Below are 19,428 nucleotides of genomic sequence, written 5' to 3'. Positions count from 1 at the left end.
GTGGGAGGGCAGCCAGTAGGGCCCATTATTAAGCAGCTACTATGGTGGGCAGTGCAGCTTATTCCTACAGAAAAGCTCCTGCAAATGATGTAAAATATACCTCAGAATTATCACAGCCAATGAACGGTGGAGTTTGGAGGATTTATATGCCCACATCCACTAGTCATGTGGGTGGCTAGGGATGGGGATTATTTCCAGTCCAGGGTCCCAGCAGTCTGTGGGGAGCCTTTTAACAAAGATGCTGACTATTGAAGTTAGGCTGGAATGTATGAATGTGGAAAGGAAATCAAAGGGATGTGGGTGATAGCATCGGTGACAGTGTGTGCCCTGCCTATTGATCTCAGTTTACCTTTATGTTTACCTAAACATTACTTTCGGAGAAGGCAATGGCAAGCCACTCCAGTATTCTTGCCTAGAATATCACATGGACAGAGGAGCCTGGTGGGCTGCAGTCCATGGGGTCACTACTAGTCGGACACGACTGAGCGACTTCACTTTCACTTTTCACTTTCACACATTGGAGAAGGAAATGGCAAACCACTCCAGTGTTCTTGCCTGGAGAATCCCAGGGACGGGGGAGCCTGGTGGGCTGCCGTCTATGGGGTCGCACAGAGTCGGACACGACTGAAGTGACTTAGCAGCAACAGCAAACATTACTTTGCCAACAAAGGTCCGTCTGGTCAAAGCTATGGTTTTTCCAGTGGTCATGTATGGATGTGAGAGTTGGACTGTGAAGAAAGCTGAGCACCGAAGAATTGATGCTTTTGAACTGTGGTGCTGGAGAAGACTCTTGAGAGTCCCTTGGACTGCAAGGAGATCCAACCAGTCCATTCTAAAGGAGATCAGTCCTGGGTGTTCATTGGAAGGACTGATGCTGAAGCTGAAACTCCAATACTTTGGCCACCTTGTGCAAAGAGTTGACTCACTGGAAAAGACTCTGATGCTAGGAGGGATTGGGGGCAGGAGGAGACGGGGACGACAGAGAATGAGATGGCTGGATGGCATCACCGACTCGATGGATGTGAGTTTGAGTGAACTCCGGGAGTTGGTGATGGACAGGGAGGCCTGGCGTGCTGTGATTCATGGGGTCGCAAAGAGTCGGACACGACTGAGCGACTGAACTGAACTGAAACATTGTTACTTTAAAAAAATATAGTATGATAGTATTGATAACACTGATGATGATAATGATGATGAGGAGCAACAGTGACTATAGCTATACACCAGTCAACATGAAAAAGGTAGAAAATAACTTCGGTTCAAAGACCTGTTTAACTACTTACTGGATTTTAATCATGTGCCTGATTGCTCTCCCTTTAATAGAAAGTAAGAAAATGAAATACACATTTCACTAGACTTTGACAAAATGTGACCTTTTCCCTCATCGTCCTTCATCTCCTTCTTTGAGACTACGGGGTTAACAGGCTTAAATGGTGGTTGATATGAGATTATAGGTGTTTGCTAAGAAGACTACCTATGATCAAGAATGTCTTAGAACATCATTTCCTTCTAAGCTTAAATTCATTAGCCTTTCTACTGAAAGAAAGCTGAGCGCCAAAGAATTGATGCTTTTGAACTGTGGTGTTGGAGAAGACTCTTGAGAGTCCCTTGGACTGCAAGGAGATCCAACCAGTCCATTCTAAAGGAGATCAGTCCTGAATATTCATTGGAAGGACTGACGCTGAAGCGGAAACTCCAATACTTTGGCCACCTGATGTGAAGAACTGACTCACTAGAAAAGACCCTGATGCTGGGAAAGATTGAAGGCAGGAGGAGGAGGGGACGACAGAAGATGAGATGGTTGGATGGCTTCACCAACTCGATGGACAAGAGTTTCAGCAAGCTCTGGGAGTTGGTGATTGACAGGGAAGCCTGGCGTGCTGCAGTCCATGGGGTCGCAAAGAGCTGGACATTACTGGGCGACTGAACTGAACTGAACTGAAAGGGAGAAAAGTGTGTATGTATGCATGTGCAGTGGGGGGACCAGGTGATGGAGTCAAACTTCAACTCCATCGTTGGGTGATAAGCCTGCAGCAATATTCTAAGTTATTTAGCAAAGCCAGGACCAGCTTGCCTTCCTTGAACCTCACAACTAACAGGACTCCTGATTTAACATAATAAAACATTGTAAAACAATATGTTTCCCATTTTCTTTTGCAGAGGTCAAAAGGATTTAAAACAATCTTTAACTGATACTCCTCACAGACCTCATGATTGGACAAACACAGACTTCTCTAAGAACTAGCTGACAGAAAAATCACCTGAGACATGGAAAGATCCAGCAGTCCAGGGGAATCTTTTTCAAGAAGCAGATCCCATAAAGCAGAATAAAAATTTTTTTAAAGTCTCATATTGAGATAGAGGGGCTTCCCAGGTAGTGCAAGTGGTAAAGAATCTGCCTGCCAATGCAAGAGATGCAAGAGACATGGGTTCCAGCCCTGGGTTGAGAAGATCCCCTGGAGAAGGAAATGGCAACTCACTCCATTATTCTTGCCTGGAGAATCCCAGGGACAAGAGGAGTCTCATGGGCTACAGTCCACGGGGTCATAAAGAGTCAGATATGACCACACGTGTAAAAGAGAGGTAATGTTTTCATAAAGTTATTCTCTACTATTTCTTTACCTGATTCTACTTCCACATAAAAACAAGCCTTATGATAATCAATAAGGAAATACATTTTGTGTCACCATAGTTAAGCTCTGAGAAGGATAAAGAAAGGTCACATAGAATGCAGAGTCCTACACTTTCAACCAAAATGTGCCTTTGTTATTCTATTTGAAGCTTTGGATACTCCTTACAGAAAACTGTACTTCTCTATAAAATATGAGACAGGCAGAACATTTCAGGAATTCATGGGCTCCCTAAAGCCCCAATGGCAACCCACTCCAGTGTTCTTGCCTGGAGAATCCCAGGGACGGGGGAGCCTGGTGGGCTTCTGTCTATGGGGTCACACAGAGTCGGACACGACTGAAGTGACTTAGCAGCAGTAGCAGCAGCTAAAGCCCCAAAGGTTCTTGTGATCTGTTGACCCCCTAGTGGTCCATGAGAACCAGGTTAGGAATCATTTATTTAGAGTGAAGCAGAACACTTACGTTGTACAGAGGGATAGTCTTCATCACCTTGTACTGCTTAGTGGGGTCCATTTTATACAGGTGACGGTCAGTGACAAAAATTGCTCGATCTTCCACCTTACTAAATCTATTCACCTGTAAGAAAAAAAAAGTAAACCATAATATCTCATTAAGAATGAAATCAAACGACCTGCCAGGAAAACATCTAGGGGCTGGTACAAGACCTTCTAGAACTAACACCCAAAAAAGACGTCCTTTTCAGTATTAGGGAGTGGAATGCAAAAGTAGGAAGTCAAGAGATAGCTGGAATAACAGGCAAATTTGGCCATGGAGTACAGAATGAAGCAGGGCAAAGGCTAACAGAGTTTTGCCAAGGGAATGCACTGGTCATAGCAAACACCCTCTTTCAACAACACAAGAGAAGACTCTACACGTGGATATCACCAGATGGTTAACACTGAAATCAGATTGATTATATTCTTTGCAACCAAAGATGGAGAAGCTCTATACAGTCAGCAAAAACAAGACTGGGAGTTGACTGTGGCTCAGATCAGGAACTCCTTATTGTCAAATTCAGACTTAAATTGAAGATAGGGAAAACCACCAGACCATTCAGGTATGACCTAAATCAAATCTCTTACAATTATACAGTGGAAGTGACAAATAGATTCAAGGGATTAGATCTGACAGAGTGCCTGATGAACTATGGATGTAGGTTTGTGACATTGTACAGGAGGCAGTGATCAAGACCATCCCCAAGAAAAAGAAATGCAAAAAGGCAAAATGGTTGTCTGAGGAGGTCTTACAATTAGCTGAGAAAAGAAGAGAAGCTAAAGGCAAAGGAGAAAAGGAAAGGTATACCCATTGGAATTCAGAGTTCCAAAGAATAGTAAGGAGAGATAAGAAAACCTTTCTCAGTGATAAATGCAAAGAAATAGAGGAAAACAATAGAATGGGAAAGGCTAGAGATCTCTTCAAGAAAATCAGAGATACCAAGGGAACATTTCATGCAAAGATGGGCTCGATAAAGGGCAGAAATGGTATGGACCTAACAGAAGCAGAAGATATTAAGAAGAGGTGGCAAAAATACACAGGAGAACTGTACAAAAAAGATCTTCATGACCCAGATAATCATGATGGTGTGATCACTCACCTAGAGCCGGACACCTGCAATGTGAAGTCAGGTGGGCCTTAGAAAGCATCACTACGAACAAAGCTAGTGGAGGTGATGGAATTCCAGTCGAGCTATTTCAAATCCTAAAAGATGATGCTATGAAAGTGCTGCACTCAATATGCCAGCAAATTTGGAAAACTCAGCAGTGGCCACAGGACTAGAAAAGGTCAGTTTTCATTCCAATCCCAAAGAAAGGCAATGCCAAAGAATGCTCAATCGCACAATTGCACTCATCTCACACGCTAGCAAAGTAATGCTCAAAATTCTCCAAGCCAGGCTTCAATAGTACATGAACCATGAACTTCCAGATGTTCAAACTGGATTAAGAAAAGGCAAAGGAACCAGAGATCAAATTTCCAACATCTGTTGGATCATCAAAAAAGCAAGAGTTCTAGAAAAACATCTACTTCTGCTTTATTGACTATGCCAAAGGCTTTGACTGTGTGGATCACAACAAACTGTGGAAAATTCTTCAAGAGATGGGAATACCAGACCACCTTACCTGCCTCCTGAGAAACCTGTATGTTGGTCAGGAAGCAACAATTAGAACTGGACATGGAACAGCAGATTGGTTCCAAATCAGGAAAGGAGTATGTCAAGGCTGCATATTGTCACCCTGCTTATTTAACGTATATGCAGAGTACATCATGTGAAATGCTGGGCTGGATGAAGCACAAGCTGGAATCAAGATTGCTGGGAGAAATATCAATATCTTCAGATATGCAGATGACACCACCCTTATGGCAGAAAGCAAAGAAGAACTAAAGAGCCTCTTGATGAAAGTGAAAGTGAAAAAGTTGGCTTAAAACTCAACATTCAGAAAACTAACATCATGGCATCTGGTCCCATCACTTCATAGCAAATAGATGGGGAAACAGTGGAAACAGTGGCAGACTTTATTTTTTGGGGCTCCAAAATCACTGCAGATAGTGACAGTAGCCATGAAATTAAAAGATGCTTGCTCCTTGGAAGGAAAGCAATGATCAACCTAGACAGCATATTAAAAAGCAGAGACATGACTTTGCCAACCAAAGTCCGTCTAGTCAAGGCTATGGTTTTTCTAGTGGTCATATATGGATGTGAGAGTTGGACTGTGAAGAAAGCTGAGCACTGAAGAATTGATGCTTTTGAACTGTGGTATTGAGGAAGACTCTTGAGAGTCCCTTGGACTGCAAGGAGATCTAACCAGTCCATCCTAAAGGAAATCAGTCCTGAATACGCATTGGAAGCACTGATGCTGAAGCTGAACCTCCAACACTCTGGCCACCTGCTGCGAAGAACTGACTCATTAGAAAAGACCCTGATACGGGGAAGGACTGAAGGCGGGAGGTGAAGGGGACGATGAGATGGTTGGATGGCATCACTGACCGATGGACATGAGTTTGAGCAAGCTCCGGGAGTTGGCAATGGACAGGGAAGCCTGGCGTGCTGTAGTCCATGGGGTGGCAAAGAGTTGGGACACAACTGAGCAAGTGAACTTATTCTGGTGGTGGAGCCAAATTCTATAATAGACATTGTCCAGTTATGACCACTCTACTGGATGCAAAAGAGATGGAAAAGGAGTAGGTGCTTCCAGATGTGTGGACTTTTACAATGTAAAGGTCACAGTTTTACAATTTATCAGGGAAAACAAGAAAAACACATAAGAATTAAAGAATGAAAAACATGTAACCCAGACACTATAACGAAAGTGAAAAGGCAACCCACAGGAGAAAATTTTTTCAAATCATATATCTGAAAAAAACCTCTTATTTAGAATACATAAAGACTATATGTCGTATCTAGAGTACATAAGTCAATAATGAAAAGACCAAAATTTTTTTTTTAATGGGTAAAGAATTTGAAGAGACATTTCTCCGGAGAAGATATACATGTGGCTAGAGAAAAACATGAAAAGGTTCTTGAGATCACTGGCCATCAGAAAAACACACATCAGAACCACAGTGAGATATACCACCTCACGCCCACTAGGATGACAATAATATAAAGGACAGACAGTAACAAATGCTGGCCAGGGTGTGGAGAAAGTGGGACCCTCATTACTACTAGTGGGGGTCTAAGATGATACAGTCCCTTCGGAAAACAGTCTGGCAGCTCCTGAAACAGTTAAACATAGAATTACCACATGACTCAGAAATTCCCCTCATAAGTACATACCCAAGGGAACTGAAAACACATCCACGGAAAAACTTGTGCCTGAATGTTAACAGCTGCCTTAATCATAATGGCTACAAAGTAGAAACAACCCAAATGTCCATTAACTGACGAATGAATAAATAAAATGTGATATATCCAGACAATGGAATATAATTTGCAATAAAAAGAATGACGTATTGATACCTGCTATACCATGAAAGAACCCTGATAGCATGCCAAGTAAAAGAAGCCAGTCACAAAGGACCGTGTGTTATACAATTCCATTCATATGAAATGTCCAGAATAAGCAAATCTATAGTAACAGAACATAGATTAGTGGCTTCACTGGGCTGGGGGAAAGGGGAGGTTTCAGGGTTGCGGGGACAACTAAGGGGTGTGGGGTTGCTTTACAGGTTAATGAAAATGTCGACAACTGGTTTTAGTGATGGGTATTCAACCCTATCCTGAAATCATGTACTTTAAAACGGTGAATGATATGTTAAGTGAATCATATCTTAATGAAAAGGGCAAGTGTTAGTCACTCAGTTGTGTCTGACTCTTTGTGACCCCATGGCTCCTTTGTCCATGGCATTCTCCAGGCAAGAATACTGGAGTGGTTGCCATTCCCTTCTCGAGGGGCTCTTCCTAACCCAGGAATTAAACCCCAGTCTCTTGCATTGCAGGTGGATTCTTTACAGTCTGAGCCACAAGGGAAGCCCCATATCTCAATAAAACTGTTAAAAGTTAACCCCTATTTGAAATAACTCATTCTGTCCCTTTCCTAATACTATGGGCAGGTGTATTTCAGAGTAAACTCCCTAAAGTATCTCATTAAATCTGTGTGTTCTACATTAAGTCTACTTATGCTAAGTGAAATAAGGATGTATTATATATATACATATCTTTTTAAATTTAGTAAAAAAATTTTTTTTGGTCTCTCAGTGCAGCATGTGGGATCTTGGTTCCCCAACCAGGGATCAAACCCATACCCCTCTGTAGCGGAAGAGCAGAGTCTCAACCACTGGACTGGCAGGGAAGTCCCAGGGTAGGATATAGTGGAATATATTGCTTGAGGTAGGATAAGGCCAACTAAAATTCAAGTTTTAGTTTGAATTTTATTGTCTTCTCCCCTTTGCCTCATCATTTTAGCAATCAGTCCTTTATCTAAACATTTCTTTTATAATCAGAGCATATTTTCCAGTCTTAAACTTGACAAAAACGGTATCTGTAATTAAGATGAAAACAGAGTCTATGTGGTAAAATAATAACTACTTTTGGCAGTAATGATTTACTTCACATAGCAACATTTTTTTTGCCATAAAAGAGAACCAGCACGTCAGCCGACTTGAAACAAGGCGCTTGCAGAGTTTCTGCATAAACGTTTCTCTAAGTTGTTTTGTACAACCTCCTGTGATGCTTCGTGACAGACAGGGTTCCAAGTCAAACTGATTTGAGGAACTGCAAACCACAGCCTCCCCTGGGGTGTTCAGAGCCCACGGATACATCAAAGGTTCATAGAATTCTGCATTATAAGAGCATGTTTAACCCATCCATTCCTGGTGGCTCAGATGGTAAAGAATGCAGGAGACCCGGGTTCGAGCCCTGGATTGGGAATATCCTCTGGAGTAGGAAACAACGACCTGCTCCAGTATTCTCGCCTGGGAAATTTCATGGACAGAAGAGCCTGGTGGGCTACAGTCCATGGGGTTGCAAACAGTCAGACATGACTGAGCGACTAACACTTGCACACTTTTTTCCTGAATAGGTTTAGTTGTGGAACTCTTTAAAAAAATAATCATATTTAAGGGAACACTAGTTTGTGAAAACCCTCTTGGAGAACACTAGTCATTTGTATCCATCTTAGGATATGGAAATCAAAGGACCTCTAACATGGAATTTTAATAGCTCCTCATCTTTTCTGAGATTACACTGAGAAACAGATTAAGTGTGCTGCAAACGAATATGGAAAAATCAACTTGTTGCATCATTTCTCAAGGTCACACAAGATTTGAAAAACAGTAGCCATAGTGCTCAAGTGGAGACTCTAGCCCTTCTGATGCTATGTCCATGAGTTAATCTGGAAACTGACAGACAAAACCCTCAAAGCAACAATTCCACTGAAGCACTGTTTAGAGATACTACATTCTTTTTAGGCAGAAATGTAATTTCTAAGGAGCACAGGTCATAAGTTTTTACCTTGAGGTTCAGCAGCTCAAATCATCCTTAATTCATGAATCAAGTGAGTGGGAAGGACATTAATGTAACGAAGGAAAAGCTTTGAGTTGCATAACTTAGCTAAATCAAAACGGCAAAGACAAATGTTTTCAATACATATGTGAATTTATAAATTCAAATTTATTTAAAGTAATTCTAACATAGGAAGGGACACAATTTTTCTTCCTCTTAAATTCATAAAGTAATAGAAAAACTTGATCAGCTCTTATCTGATTTCTTCTATTACCCAAGCTAAAATCCTCAACCAGAGAAAAATCTCTAGTTATCTTGCTCTTGCCTGAACACTTCTAGGAATTTGTCTGTAGGTTTCGTCAGCCCCACAGGGGGCCAGAGATAAAGTTTCCCTGGAGTCAGACCAGGAGAAAACACATTATGGGTGAGAGTAACTATTTGCACAGGTCTCCCACCTTAAAGGACATTTTATAGCTGTGTGTGTGCTAAGTCGCTTCAGTCATGTCTGACTCTTTGTGACCCTATGGACTGTGGCCTGCCAGGCTCCTCTGCCCATGGGGATTCTCCAGGCAAGAATACTGGAGAGGGTTGCTCTGCCCTGCAGGGGAATCTTCCTGACCCAGTGATCCAACGCATGTCTCCAATGTTTCCTGCATTAAGCAGGTAGGTGCTTTACCACTAGCACCACCTGGGAAGCCCTCGTATGGCTGTAGCTATGGAAAGTGGTTGTTTCAGAAGAACCAAAACATAAAGAAGAGGACTTGACTAAAATCATGTCATGTTTACCTACATATGTCCTTGAGGACTGGCAAGTTGCTAAAGATGACATTATCTAAGCTATGATGTGAAGAAATACAGTGTATTATTTTGCATTGAACTTAGAAATACAGAAGCATGACTAAAACATTTTCAGTTTGTTTTTTTTGAAGTAGGACCTAGGGAGAGACGTTGTCAGACATCAAATTGTTATCACTAGAAAGTTAGAATCAGGGATGCCAGGTTTTTCTAAGCAGATGATGTAATTCTCAAAACCATCCAGCTCTCTCTGATCAGTTATCCTGATGACTAATTTGACCATGATACTAGAAAGGAAGTATCCTAGATAGTGGATATGAGAATTCACTAAAATGGTACATTGTTTTGTCAAATTAAAAAACTGGCATCATGGCTTATTCTGTTTTGTGTGGGCGTGTGAATCTGGTTAGCAAAAGTCACTTCCTGGTTGTCTCATGAACTCTAGGTATATTGATCAAATAAAATTTCTGGATCTAGAGTTCAGAATTCGACTCTACACTTTGGTAACCAAGTTACTACCAGCAAGCTTTCCATGGTGACATTTCATTCGAAGTTTAAAACAGGCTGCTCTCTAGTTTGTTAAAAAGTCTTTATAATATTGAGTTGATCTCTTTTTCCACGGGATATCTGAACGCTAACATCCATTATGTAAGAATATATACACTACCCACTCCTCTCAGCCCCTGGTAACGACAGTTCCACTTTCTATTTCTGTTAATTTGACTGTTCTAGATATTTCATGGAAGTGGAATCAAACAATATTTGTCCTTTTGTGTCTCATCACTTAGATAATATCTTCAAGGTTCATCCACATTGTACCTTGTATTTCATTCCTTTTCATGGCCGAGTAGTATTCCATTGGATGGATACATGTATGCTTTATTCATGTATCTACTGATGAACATTTGGGCTATTTCTACCTTTAACTACTGTGAAGAACTCTGCTATGAACAATGAAGTACAGTCATTGATCTTTTAAAGAGATTTAAGTGACAGGAAAAAGATTATGTATTTACCCATGTAGCTACCACTTTTCTTGCTCTTCATTCTTAGGGGTACGTCCACGTTTCCTCCTGCCTGGCTACCAAAAATATTCACTTCCCTGATTAGACTTTATAGCCTTACCCTAACATTGTAGTCACTTCAGTCAATCCATCAATGCTTCACCATATATAGAGGTAAAGCCCGTGGATGATGTGGCCAGTTATGGACCTATTGTTCTGTTTCGCTGTGGTCAAAGTTAAGTCAGTTTCACCCGAATCAGTCTTTTCTTTCCAAGGAGGTCTGTTTCAAGCTTGCCTTACCTTACGGACATGACAGGAAAAGAGGATGTTCATGTATTTGTCCTTCCGTTTCAGTTCGTTTGCAACGGGGACGAATGTGCCTGAGGTCTGAGGTGTATCTGGTTTCTGAAAGAAACAGGAAACATGGTAAAAGGTGTATGCTCAACGTTTTAGATGAAAACCTCATCTTTTACTGCTTTATAACTCTGCTCGTGTATTTTCACACAGGTGCTTTTCACCTCCCCATCCCAGATGATAAGCTACTAAAGGGTTATTCTAACACCAAAATCCTAGAATATTTTAAAAATCAAGAATGGGAGAGAGGATGAAATACAGCTCTGGGAATAACCAATACAAAGGTGAGTAATTTAAAATAGTTGCTGAGTTACGCAAGAGAAGGTTTAAATGATCAAAGCCAGGTTACTGAATGTACCTAATTCGTATGGATAGAAGGCAGGGAACACTGCTGTCTTTCTGGTTTAATATTTATTTATTTGGCTGCATCGGGTTTCGGTTGCGGCTCACAGGCTCCAGAGCACGGTCTCAATTATTATGGCTCAGGGGCCTAGTTGCCCTGAGGCATGTGGGATCTTACTTCCCCAACCAAGGATCGAACCAGTGTCACCTGCAGAAAGGGAGATTCTTTACCATTGGACCACCAGGGAAGTCCTGATAACTCTCTTTAAAGTGAGGGAAATATACAAATGGTACACTTAGCGGCAGTACAATCTTTTAGTTTAGTATCTCTCATAAGATATAGCTTCTGAAGGTGTCTTAGTCTTTCTACAAATTCCTGGAGAAAATTTCTTCTCTTTCTTTGTTAAAGGAGTAGGAGTAGATTCCATTTTGTTCTCCTGGACATACCGAAGCAAGATAGTTGCCCTCCCAGGCTCTTTGGAGCCCAAGGTCAGCCCTTTGACCCTTCAACATTTCCACGGCTGCAACCTTTGCCCTAACTTGAGGCAAGTCTGAAGCAGGTATGGTCTTGATAAGTTGGGATGCTCTCCATCTGTAAGTAAACAAACACAATGTTTTAGGTTTTAAAAATACTGTCCTATTCATTCTCAAAAAGAACGGAAGCTGCCTTTCGGTAGAGTTAAATTACTTCCACATTACCCTGAAAAAAAAAAAAGCCTCCAAAATATACATAGAACGTATTAAAAAACATAACAGTTTTATGTGGACAGAGATTCTGTAAAACTTCCTTTGCTGTTTGCATGTTTTGGAAGCAACCAGAACTTAGTGATACACGGACTCTCTTAATATCTACAGTTACGGCACAGGAACCCTGGCTTCACCATTCATCAATGTTTTCTGCTGCTGCTGCTAAGTCACTTCAGTCGTGTCCGACTCTGTGTGACCCCATAGATGGCAGCCCACCAAGCTCCCCCGTCCCTGGGATTCTCCAGGCAAGAGTACTGGAGTGGGTTGCCATTTCCTTCTTCAATGCATGAAAGTGAAATCGAGGCACTTACTAAACTTCAGATGCTATTCTAGGGAGTGGAGGCACAGCTGTAAACAGACAGACGAAGATCCTTTTTGCTAGCTGCTGATGTGCTAGAAAGCAGAGTTTAGTGTTAGTTGCTCAGTTGTGTCCGGTTTTTTGTGAGCCCATGGATTGGAGCCTACCAGAATCCACTGTCCATGGGATTCTCCAGGCAAGAATACTGGAGTGGGCTGCCATGCCCTCCTCCAGGGGATCTTCCCAACCTGGGGATCGAGCCCACGTCTCTTATGTCTCCTGCGTCGGCAGGCAGGTTCTTGACCACTGAGCCACCAGGGAAGCCCCAGAAAGCAGAGACAGACGAGAAGTAAGCGAGTGAGTAAACAGTGTGGATGATGGGATTAGGGCTATGAAAGAAAACAAGCCAAGGAATGGGGGGGAGGAAAGCAACAGAGGGAAGGAACAGAGCGCAGGTATCAGACACCAAGGGTGGTCTGGAAGGCACCCCGACAAGGGCAGGTGAGCAGGAAGTGGTGGAGCCCGCTGTGTGGATGCCTGGGCAAGAGTGTTCAGGACGAGAAAACAGTGAGCGCCAAGATTCTAACGTGGTTTGGTGTCTGAGGGGGACAGTAAGGAGTCCCGCGAGCCGGAGCAGGAACCTGTGGGAGGGGGGCCGAGGAGGGGGTGTCAGGGAGAGAGCTGGGGCCAGAACCCACAGTGCCATGGAGGCCATGTGTCGGGCCAGTCTGGCCCGTCTTCACTGCCCACAGTGGCCCAGGATCGGGTCCACCGCGGACTGACCCCAAGGGCCTGTTGCAAAGAGCTGTGCTGGGGAATCCAGATCTGACTCACCCAACCTGGGGGTGGGCGGGGCAGGGGATGAGCACACATTTCTCCTCCTGATCAAGCAAACCTCCATCTCCTAAACACATGCCGCGGACAACAGCTGCTGCCTGCAAACTCAGCTGCCTTGACCCCAGGAAGAAGCTGGGCGCGAGGAAGGTACCCAGCCTTCCCAGGATGAAAAAGAACCGCTACGAGGAATGAGAGGGAGGCTGAAACTAGATGTACGGAGATGTTATAAGAAAACAAGACCCCACGATTCAGAGCGAAATCCTTGAACACACTTCTCTCAGGATTCTACAGATCAAAAGTGCAAGGATCAGTTAAATACCATGTAGCAATGAGATCAGGGGTTGGTAAATCACAGCCTGTGCCAAATCTCACCCATGGAGCTAAGAATAGTTTTTACGTGTTCAACAAAACAGAAAACTATGTGACAAAGGCCATGTGGAGCCCGTAAGCCCTAAGATATTTACTATCTGGCCCTTTCCAGAAAAAGAGTGCCTTTGGACTAGATTAATCCACCTGGCAAGACTCACTCAGTGTGTATGTGTGTACAATCAACCCACAGAGCAGACGTATTATTTTCAAAATGCGCGGTGACTATAAGTCCTAAGAAGGCTGGGGAAGGTCTTTCACAGCTTTCTTATTTATCACTGTATCCACGAAACCTAGGTCAGTGGCTCTGACACAGCAGTTGCTGAGTAAATATCTGCTGAGTAAATCAACTGAATTTTACACAAAATAATCAATTCTAGGCCATACATAAAACCTCCAAGACTTAATAAAGACTGTACAGTCTACACTGCAACATTATCAAAATCAATAATTCCTTGCAGCCGCTAAAATTATAACATAGATCTTCATTTACTGTGATGGACAGGTTTCCAAGACTTATTTTTAAGTAAAGTCATACAGCCACACATAGACTCCTGTTTAGGAAGAAAGCTGAGCACTGAAGAATTGATGCTTTTGAACTGTGGTGTTGGAGAAGACCCTTGAGAGTCCCTTGGACTGGGCGGAGATCAAACCAGTCCATCTGAAAGGAAATCAGTCCTGAATATTCATTGGAAGGACTGATGCTGAAGCTGAAACTCCTATACTTTTGGCCACCTGATGTGAAGAACTGACTCATTGGAAAAGACCCTGATGCTGGGAAAGATTGAAGGCAGTAGGAGAAGGGGACGGCAGAGGATGAGATGATTGGACGGCATCACTGACTCAATGGACATGAATTTGAGTAAACTCCGGGAGTTGGTGATGGACAGGGAGGCCTGACGTGCTGCAGTCCACAGGGTCGCAGAGTTGGACACAACTGAGTGACTAAATTGAACTGAACTGTGGAAAGAAAGAGAGGGAAGGAAACCCAGATAGTATGAGCAAACATTTCCACAGTACTTACTGTGTGCAGGCACTATCTGTAATGCTTGATATATATTTACTCATAATCCTTTCAGAACCCTATGAGCGGGTGCTATGATAATGGCCCTTTTCCAGATAAGAAAACAGAGGCACAGAGAGGTTAATTCATTTGCCCAAGGTTACACAGCTAGTCAGTGGCAGCCAGATTCCAGGGTTAGTGTTCTTAACCACTATATCATACTTCTCTTATATGTGTATTATATGCTTGTAAATGTATAGACAAAGATTTAGGAGGGTACAAACTAATTGTTAATGAGTGCTTATCTTAGGGGAAAGAAAGAAAAGACAAGAGAAAGTGTGGAGGATTTCAGCTTTATAGTCTATAAAATTTTATATTATGTCACTTAAAAAAATGAGCATGTATTCACGTACTGCTTCCTTACTTTTTAGATTATGTAAAAAATTCAGGTGACAGATGATATAATTCATGAAAAAAATTAATCTGTGCACTAAGAAGGCTCTGCCAAGATTTACAGCTAACATATATGGGTTACACTGGAGAATAGAGGGTTGAGGTTCTTTTGCTTTCATTAATTTTCTACTATTCTTTTTTTTCTTTGTATGAACCTTTTTTTTTTTTTAAAGCAAATGAGATACATATTAAAGAGCTTTCCTCCCATTTTTTTTTTTATCTTTTGATATCTGCCACCAGTTTACATTCAATACATCAATTAGTTCATGGTGTACTTGGTAGAATACCATGATGCCAAATGATCATATTTGAGAACCATTAGCTTAGAGGAGCCTGGCATGTTACAGTCCATAGGGTCGCAAAGAGTCAGACACAACTGAAGCGATTTAGCACATTTTAGTTTATAGGGCTTCTCCAGAGGCTCAGAGGATGAGCTGGTTGGATAGCATCACTGACTCAATGGACATGAATCTGAGGAAACTCTGGAAGATAGTGAAGGACAGGGAAGCCTGGCGTGCTGCAGTCCATGGGGTCACAAAGAGTAGGATACGATTTAGGGACTGAACAACAATGGCTCAAGAGGTAAAGAATCTACCTGCAATGCAGGAGATCTGGGCTCAATCCCTGGGTCAGGAAGATCCTCTAGAAAAGGAACTGGCAACCCACTCCAGTATTCTTGCCTGGACAATCCCATGGACAGAGGAGCCTGGGGGACTACAGTGCATGGGGTTGCAAAGAGTCAGACGTGTCTTAGGGACTAAAAACATACACACAACTTAGTTCATGTGACTAGATGCTGTATGTAAGACATAGCTAAATATATCCGGTGCATGCTGGCAACAAACAAGCTTAAAAAAACAAGAAGAAAGGAGCTATGAATAACTACAAAGTCAGATTCAGGGCAGTTTATTAAAAAATGAAGATTAGCCGGGAAGGTATCAAATGTGACATGGATGTTAATTAATTTATTTACTTCTTTGTTTTTAAAAATAGCTTGCTCTGTAACAGTGTTTTCTTTCTTTTATTTTAAAATCACCCAGGACCTCCACTTGGGCTGTGCTCCCCAGCACCATTCAGCAGGACTTTTCAGAGGTGGGACCTGGGCCTCAGTGTGTTTTATAAACTCTTTGTGAATGCCAGGTGTAGAAAGAGAACCATGCTCTGAAAGGATAACAGATTTCCTAGTGTGAGTGATATGTGGTAATTCTAACAGCAAAAAATAAAAGAAAGTGGAAACATCATGCTAATTGCTTATCTTAAATATGGCTTGCCCTGGGCCTTGTGGCCACTGCTACAGGAAAAATATGTAGACGGTTCTATTTTTTTGAGGGGTAAGCCGATGCCCTTAGACAGTGAAATCATGAAGGTGGAGACACAAGGTAAAAGCCAATGGAAGTGTTAGTTGCTCAGTCGTATCCAGCTCTTTGTGACCCCATGAACTGCAGCCAGCCAGGATCCTCTGTCCATGGCGTTTCCCAGGCAAGCATACTGGAGGGGGTAGCAATGCCCTCCCCTCCAGGGGCTCTTCCCCACTCAGGGATCAAACTTGGGCCTCCTGCACTGCAGGCAGATGGTTTACTGTCTGAGCCACCTGGGAAAAACCAATGTCCTATAGCAAAGAGTGGAGCTAACATCATGGTCTCAGGTTTGTAACTTTATCTAGTAAGTGTACTGCCATACACGGATGCTGCACATATCAACGGGGTCTTACCTATTAAAAATTGCCTGCAGGACCTCCTCGAAACGGTGAAGAACTTTAGGCGGGGTTGGCCACTGCACGTGCTTGCCATAGTCCCTCATGGTCTTGATGCCATGGAAGCGTCTGGCCACCTCGTGGATGTAGGACTTGACCTTGTAGCGACGATAGTATCTGATAATCGTCAGTGCTGCTTTGGTCCTCTTGTACCGCATGCGGGCCAGGGTGCCCCGCCACACCTTCATGACAGAGGAAAATAAAAAAAAAAGGAAGATGTTGCTGGATCACTTTGAAATCACAGACGCTCCTTTACTTAGATGGTCAACCTGGAAATTTGCATATATCATAAAATCAGCCCAAGCAGAAGCATGTCAATTCTGCCTGCCACCAACAGATGGCGCCAGGAGGCACACCCGTCATTTTGACTCAGAGTCTAGGGGGTTCATTATCGACAAAGAAGTGTGTGTGTGCAGTCTGAAGCAGAGCCCTGTTCTAACTCTAAGGTCACAAAAAGAAGAAAGCCAAAATACCATTATCCCTGGATAAATATTTTAAGAATGTTGAAAGGAAGCAAGATGAGTCAGAACCCAAAGCCATCAACATCCACAGTTCTTTTATGAAACCTAGGTTTGCACAGACTACACACGTCGGCTGCTGGTATAATGTTGCAGTGGAGGTATGAACTGATTTATTCAGGGTCTGTGCAGCCCCCCTCCCTGGGTGTTATGTAAACTCCTTAGAATTTAGATATGTTCCTGAGGGAAGGGTAAAAAAAAGATGACCGATATCATATGAATCTTTGTCCAATGTTTGCAGTGCTTAGTAACCAATCAGACAATATGTAAACATCTCAGTGCCTGCTTTATCCAAGCACAGTGAAGTCACAGATTAATATTTTTCTCAGGATCCCATCCTTCTCAGCCTCTCAAGTAAAAAGAAATTTGGTATAATCTTCATCATTGACTCTTCCTCTAACTATGCTATTACCAAATGTATCTTTTCTTGCGCAGTATTTCCAGTATAAATTGCTTTCTTTTCCTTTCTGCTACTACAGTCCCAAGACCCCAAACTTCCTCACTGTTTTCTGGATAACTTCCGCGGACACACTGCCACCACCATCCAGGTGATACTCACTGCTGCTACTTAAATGACTGTCTGAATTCTTAGGTTGATGGTACTATTTCCCTCCCTGTCTCTGGACTCTCAGGACCAAGAAATTCAACCTCTAATTCCAAGCCCACACAGGATGAATTCTCCAGAATTGCTCAGGGTTCTTTTATTTCTTCTTACAGCCCCATCTGTGGCCACCGATTTCTCTTAGGAAAACTTAGGTGATGCCTTTTTCAAAAAATATTACTTATTTATTAATGGTTGTGCTGGGTCTTCACCGCTGCATTGCCTTCTGTCTAGTGGCAAGCGGGGGCTACTCTTCATCACGGTGCGTGGGCTTCGCAGTGGGGTGGCATCTCATCGCAGAGCACAGGCTGCAGACAGACCGTGTGGGCTTCAGTAGTTGCAGCGCGTGGGCTCAGTAGTTGTAGCACACATGCTTAGTTGCTCTGTGCCACGTGGGATCTTCCTGGACCAGGAATTGAACCCTTGTCCCCTGCACTGGCAGGTGGATTCTTATCCATGGCACCACCACCGAAGTCCTGTGATGCCGTTTTCTCTATTTTTTCCCCGAGGTGATTTAAAAAAAATTTTTTAATTAACTTTTATTGGAGTATAGTTGCTTCATAATGTTATAGTAATTCCTTGCTGCAGTGCAAAGTGAATCAACCATTTGTATACATATAGCTGCTCTTTTTATAGATTTCCTTCCCATTAGGACACCCCAGAACACTGAGGAGAGTTCCCCAATGCCTCTTTCATTTAGCCATTTCAGGCTGGTTTTCACAAAGGTTCCTAAACATGCCATGAGGCTGCACTGCCCCTCCTTTTCAGCCTGCTGCACAAACACGCAGAGGTCATTCCTGAACCCCAAAGAGGAACTCATGGGCCAAGAGAAACCGTGACATGCAAGGGAAACACGACAGGAGCAATTTGTGATGAAGCTGGAGTTCAAGTATGAACAGCATATACAGAGACAAACAGGCAGTGAAAAGTGACTCACGGCTGCGTGTGCCCGTGAGTACAGTCACCCATTTTAGTCAAGATGCCTTTCCTCCTGTAGCTGAATCCATCATACACGTGGCCGTGTGAGGCCTCCACCCAAGTGCTAAAATAAAGGTCCCTTCTTTAGTATCTGGAAAAACCAAGAGTACAATTACAGGGTGGAAGTGTGTGATTCAATTTCTTCAAGAAAACACATTTTTAAACTCTCACACTGTTTGTTGCTTTTTTTTTTTTTTTTTAAAGATAAAGGATATTAAGACTCCCTGGAGCCACATCTATAAAGGAAATCAATCTTTAATTTTCAAGAAGTGTTTTAGAGAGATTTTTGTTTAAATGTTTTTGGTTAGACTCTTCAGTAATCTGAAAAAAAAATGTGTAAGTGCTTTTTAAGGAGTAGGGTTTTTTGTTTGTTTTTGACAGCCTTGGAGATTTCATCTGTGTCTTGGTTAAATTAGGTTTTGTGTAGCTAAAAAATCAAACAGCACAAAAATGCTATAAAAAAGACAGTAGTCCTTCCCGTTGCCCACCTAAGCCCACCACCTCAGCTCAGAGTGTCATTCCATTCCAACTATTCTAACTGCTTCTGGTATTTACAAATAATACATATGGGCTGCTATTTCTTGGTGAATCTTTTTCAGTTCAGTTCAGTTCAGTCGCTCAGTCGTGTCCGACTCTCCGCGACCCCATGAATCCAACCAAGGTCCGTCTAGTCAAGGCAATGGTTTTTCCCGTGGTCGTGTATGGATGTGAGAGTTGGACTGTGAAGAAAGCTGATCGCCGAAGAATCGATGCTTTTGAACCGTGGCGTTGGAGAAGACTCTTGAGAGTCCCTTATACTGCAAGGAGATCA

The 19,428-nt window shown here is 42.6% G+C and overlaps 1 protein-coding gene across 1 annotated transcript in view; it reads right to left on the bottom strand.

Moving 5' to 3' along the window:
- The window catches only part of MYO1D (myosin ID), a 368,723-nt gene that overhangs the window by 143,809 nt on the left and 205,486 nt on the right, over window positions 1–19,428 (bottom strand). The window contains exons 17-20 of the mRNA XM_055401217.2: window positions 16,479–16,702; window positions 11,511–11,655; window positions 10,668–10,772; window positions 3,093–3,206 (exon numbers count right to left, since the gene is read on the bottom strand). Of these exons, the coding sequence (XP_055257192.1) occupies window positions 3,093–3,206; window positions 10,668–10,772; window positions 11,511–11,655; window positions 16,479–16,702 (588 nt within the window). The remainder of the gene's footprint in view (window positions 1–3,092; window positions 3,207–10,667; window positions 10,773–11,510; window positions 11,656–16,478; window positions 16,703–19,428) is intronic.

The sequence above is a fragment of the Moschus berezovskii genome, chromosome 20, assembly GCF_049115385.1.
Source record: "Moschus berezovskii isolate FMDL1 chromosome 20, NW_MosBer_1.0, whole genome shotgun sequence".
Taxonomy (NCBI): Eukaryota; Metazoa; Chordata; class Mammalia; order Artiodactyla; family Moschidae; genus Moschus; species Moschus berezovskii.
Note: the sequence above shows the minus strand (reverse complement) of the source record. Positions and strands in the feature narration are given on the sequence as shown.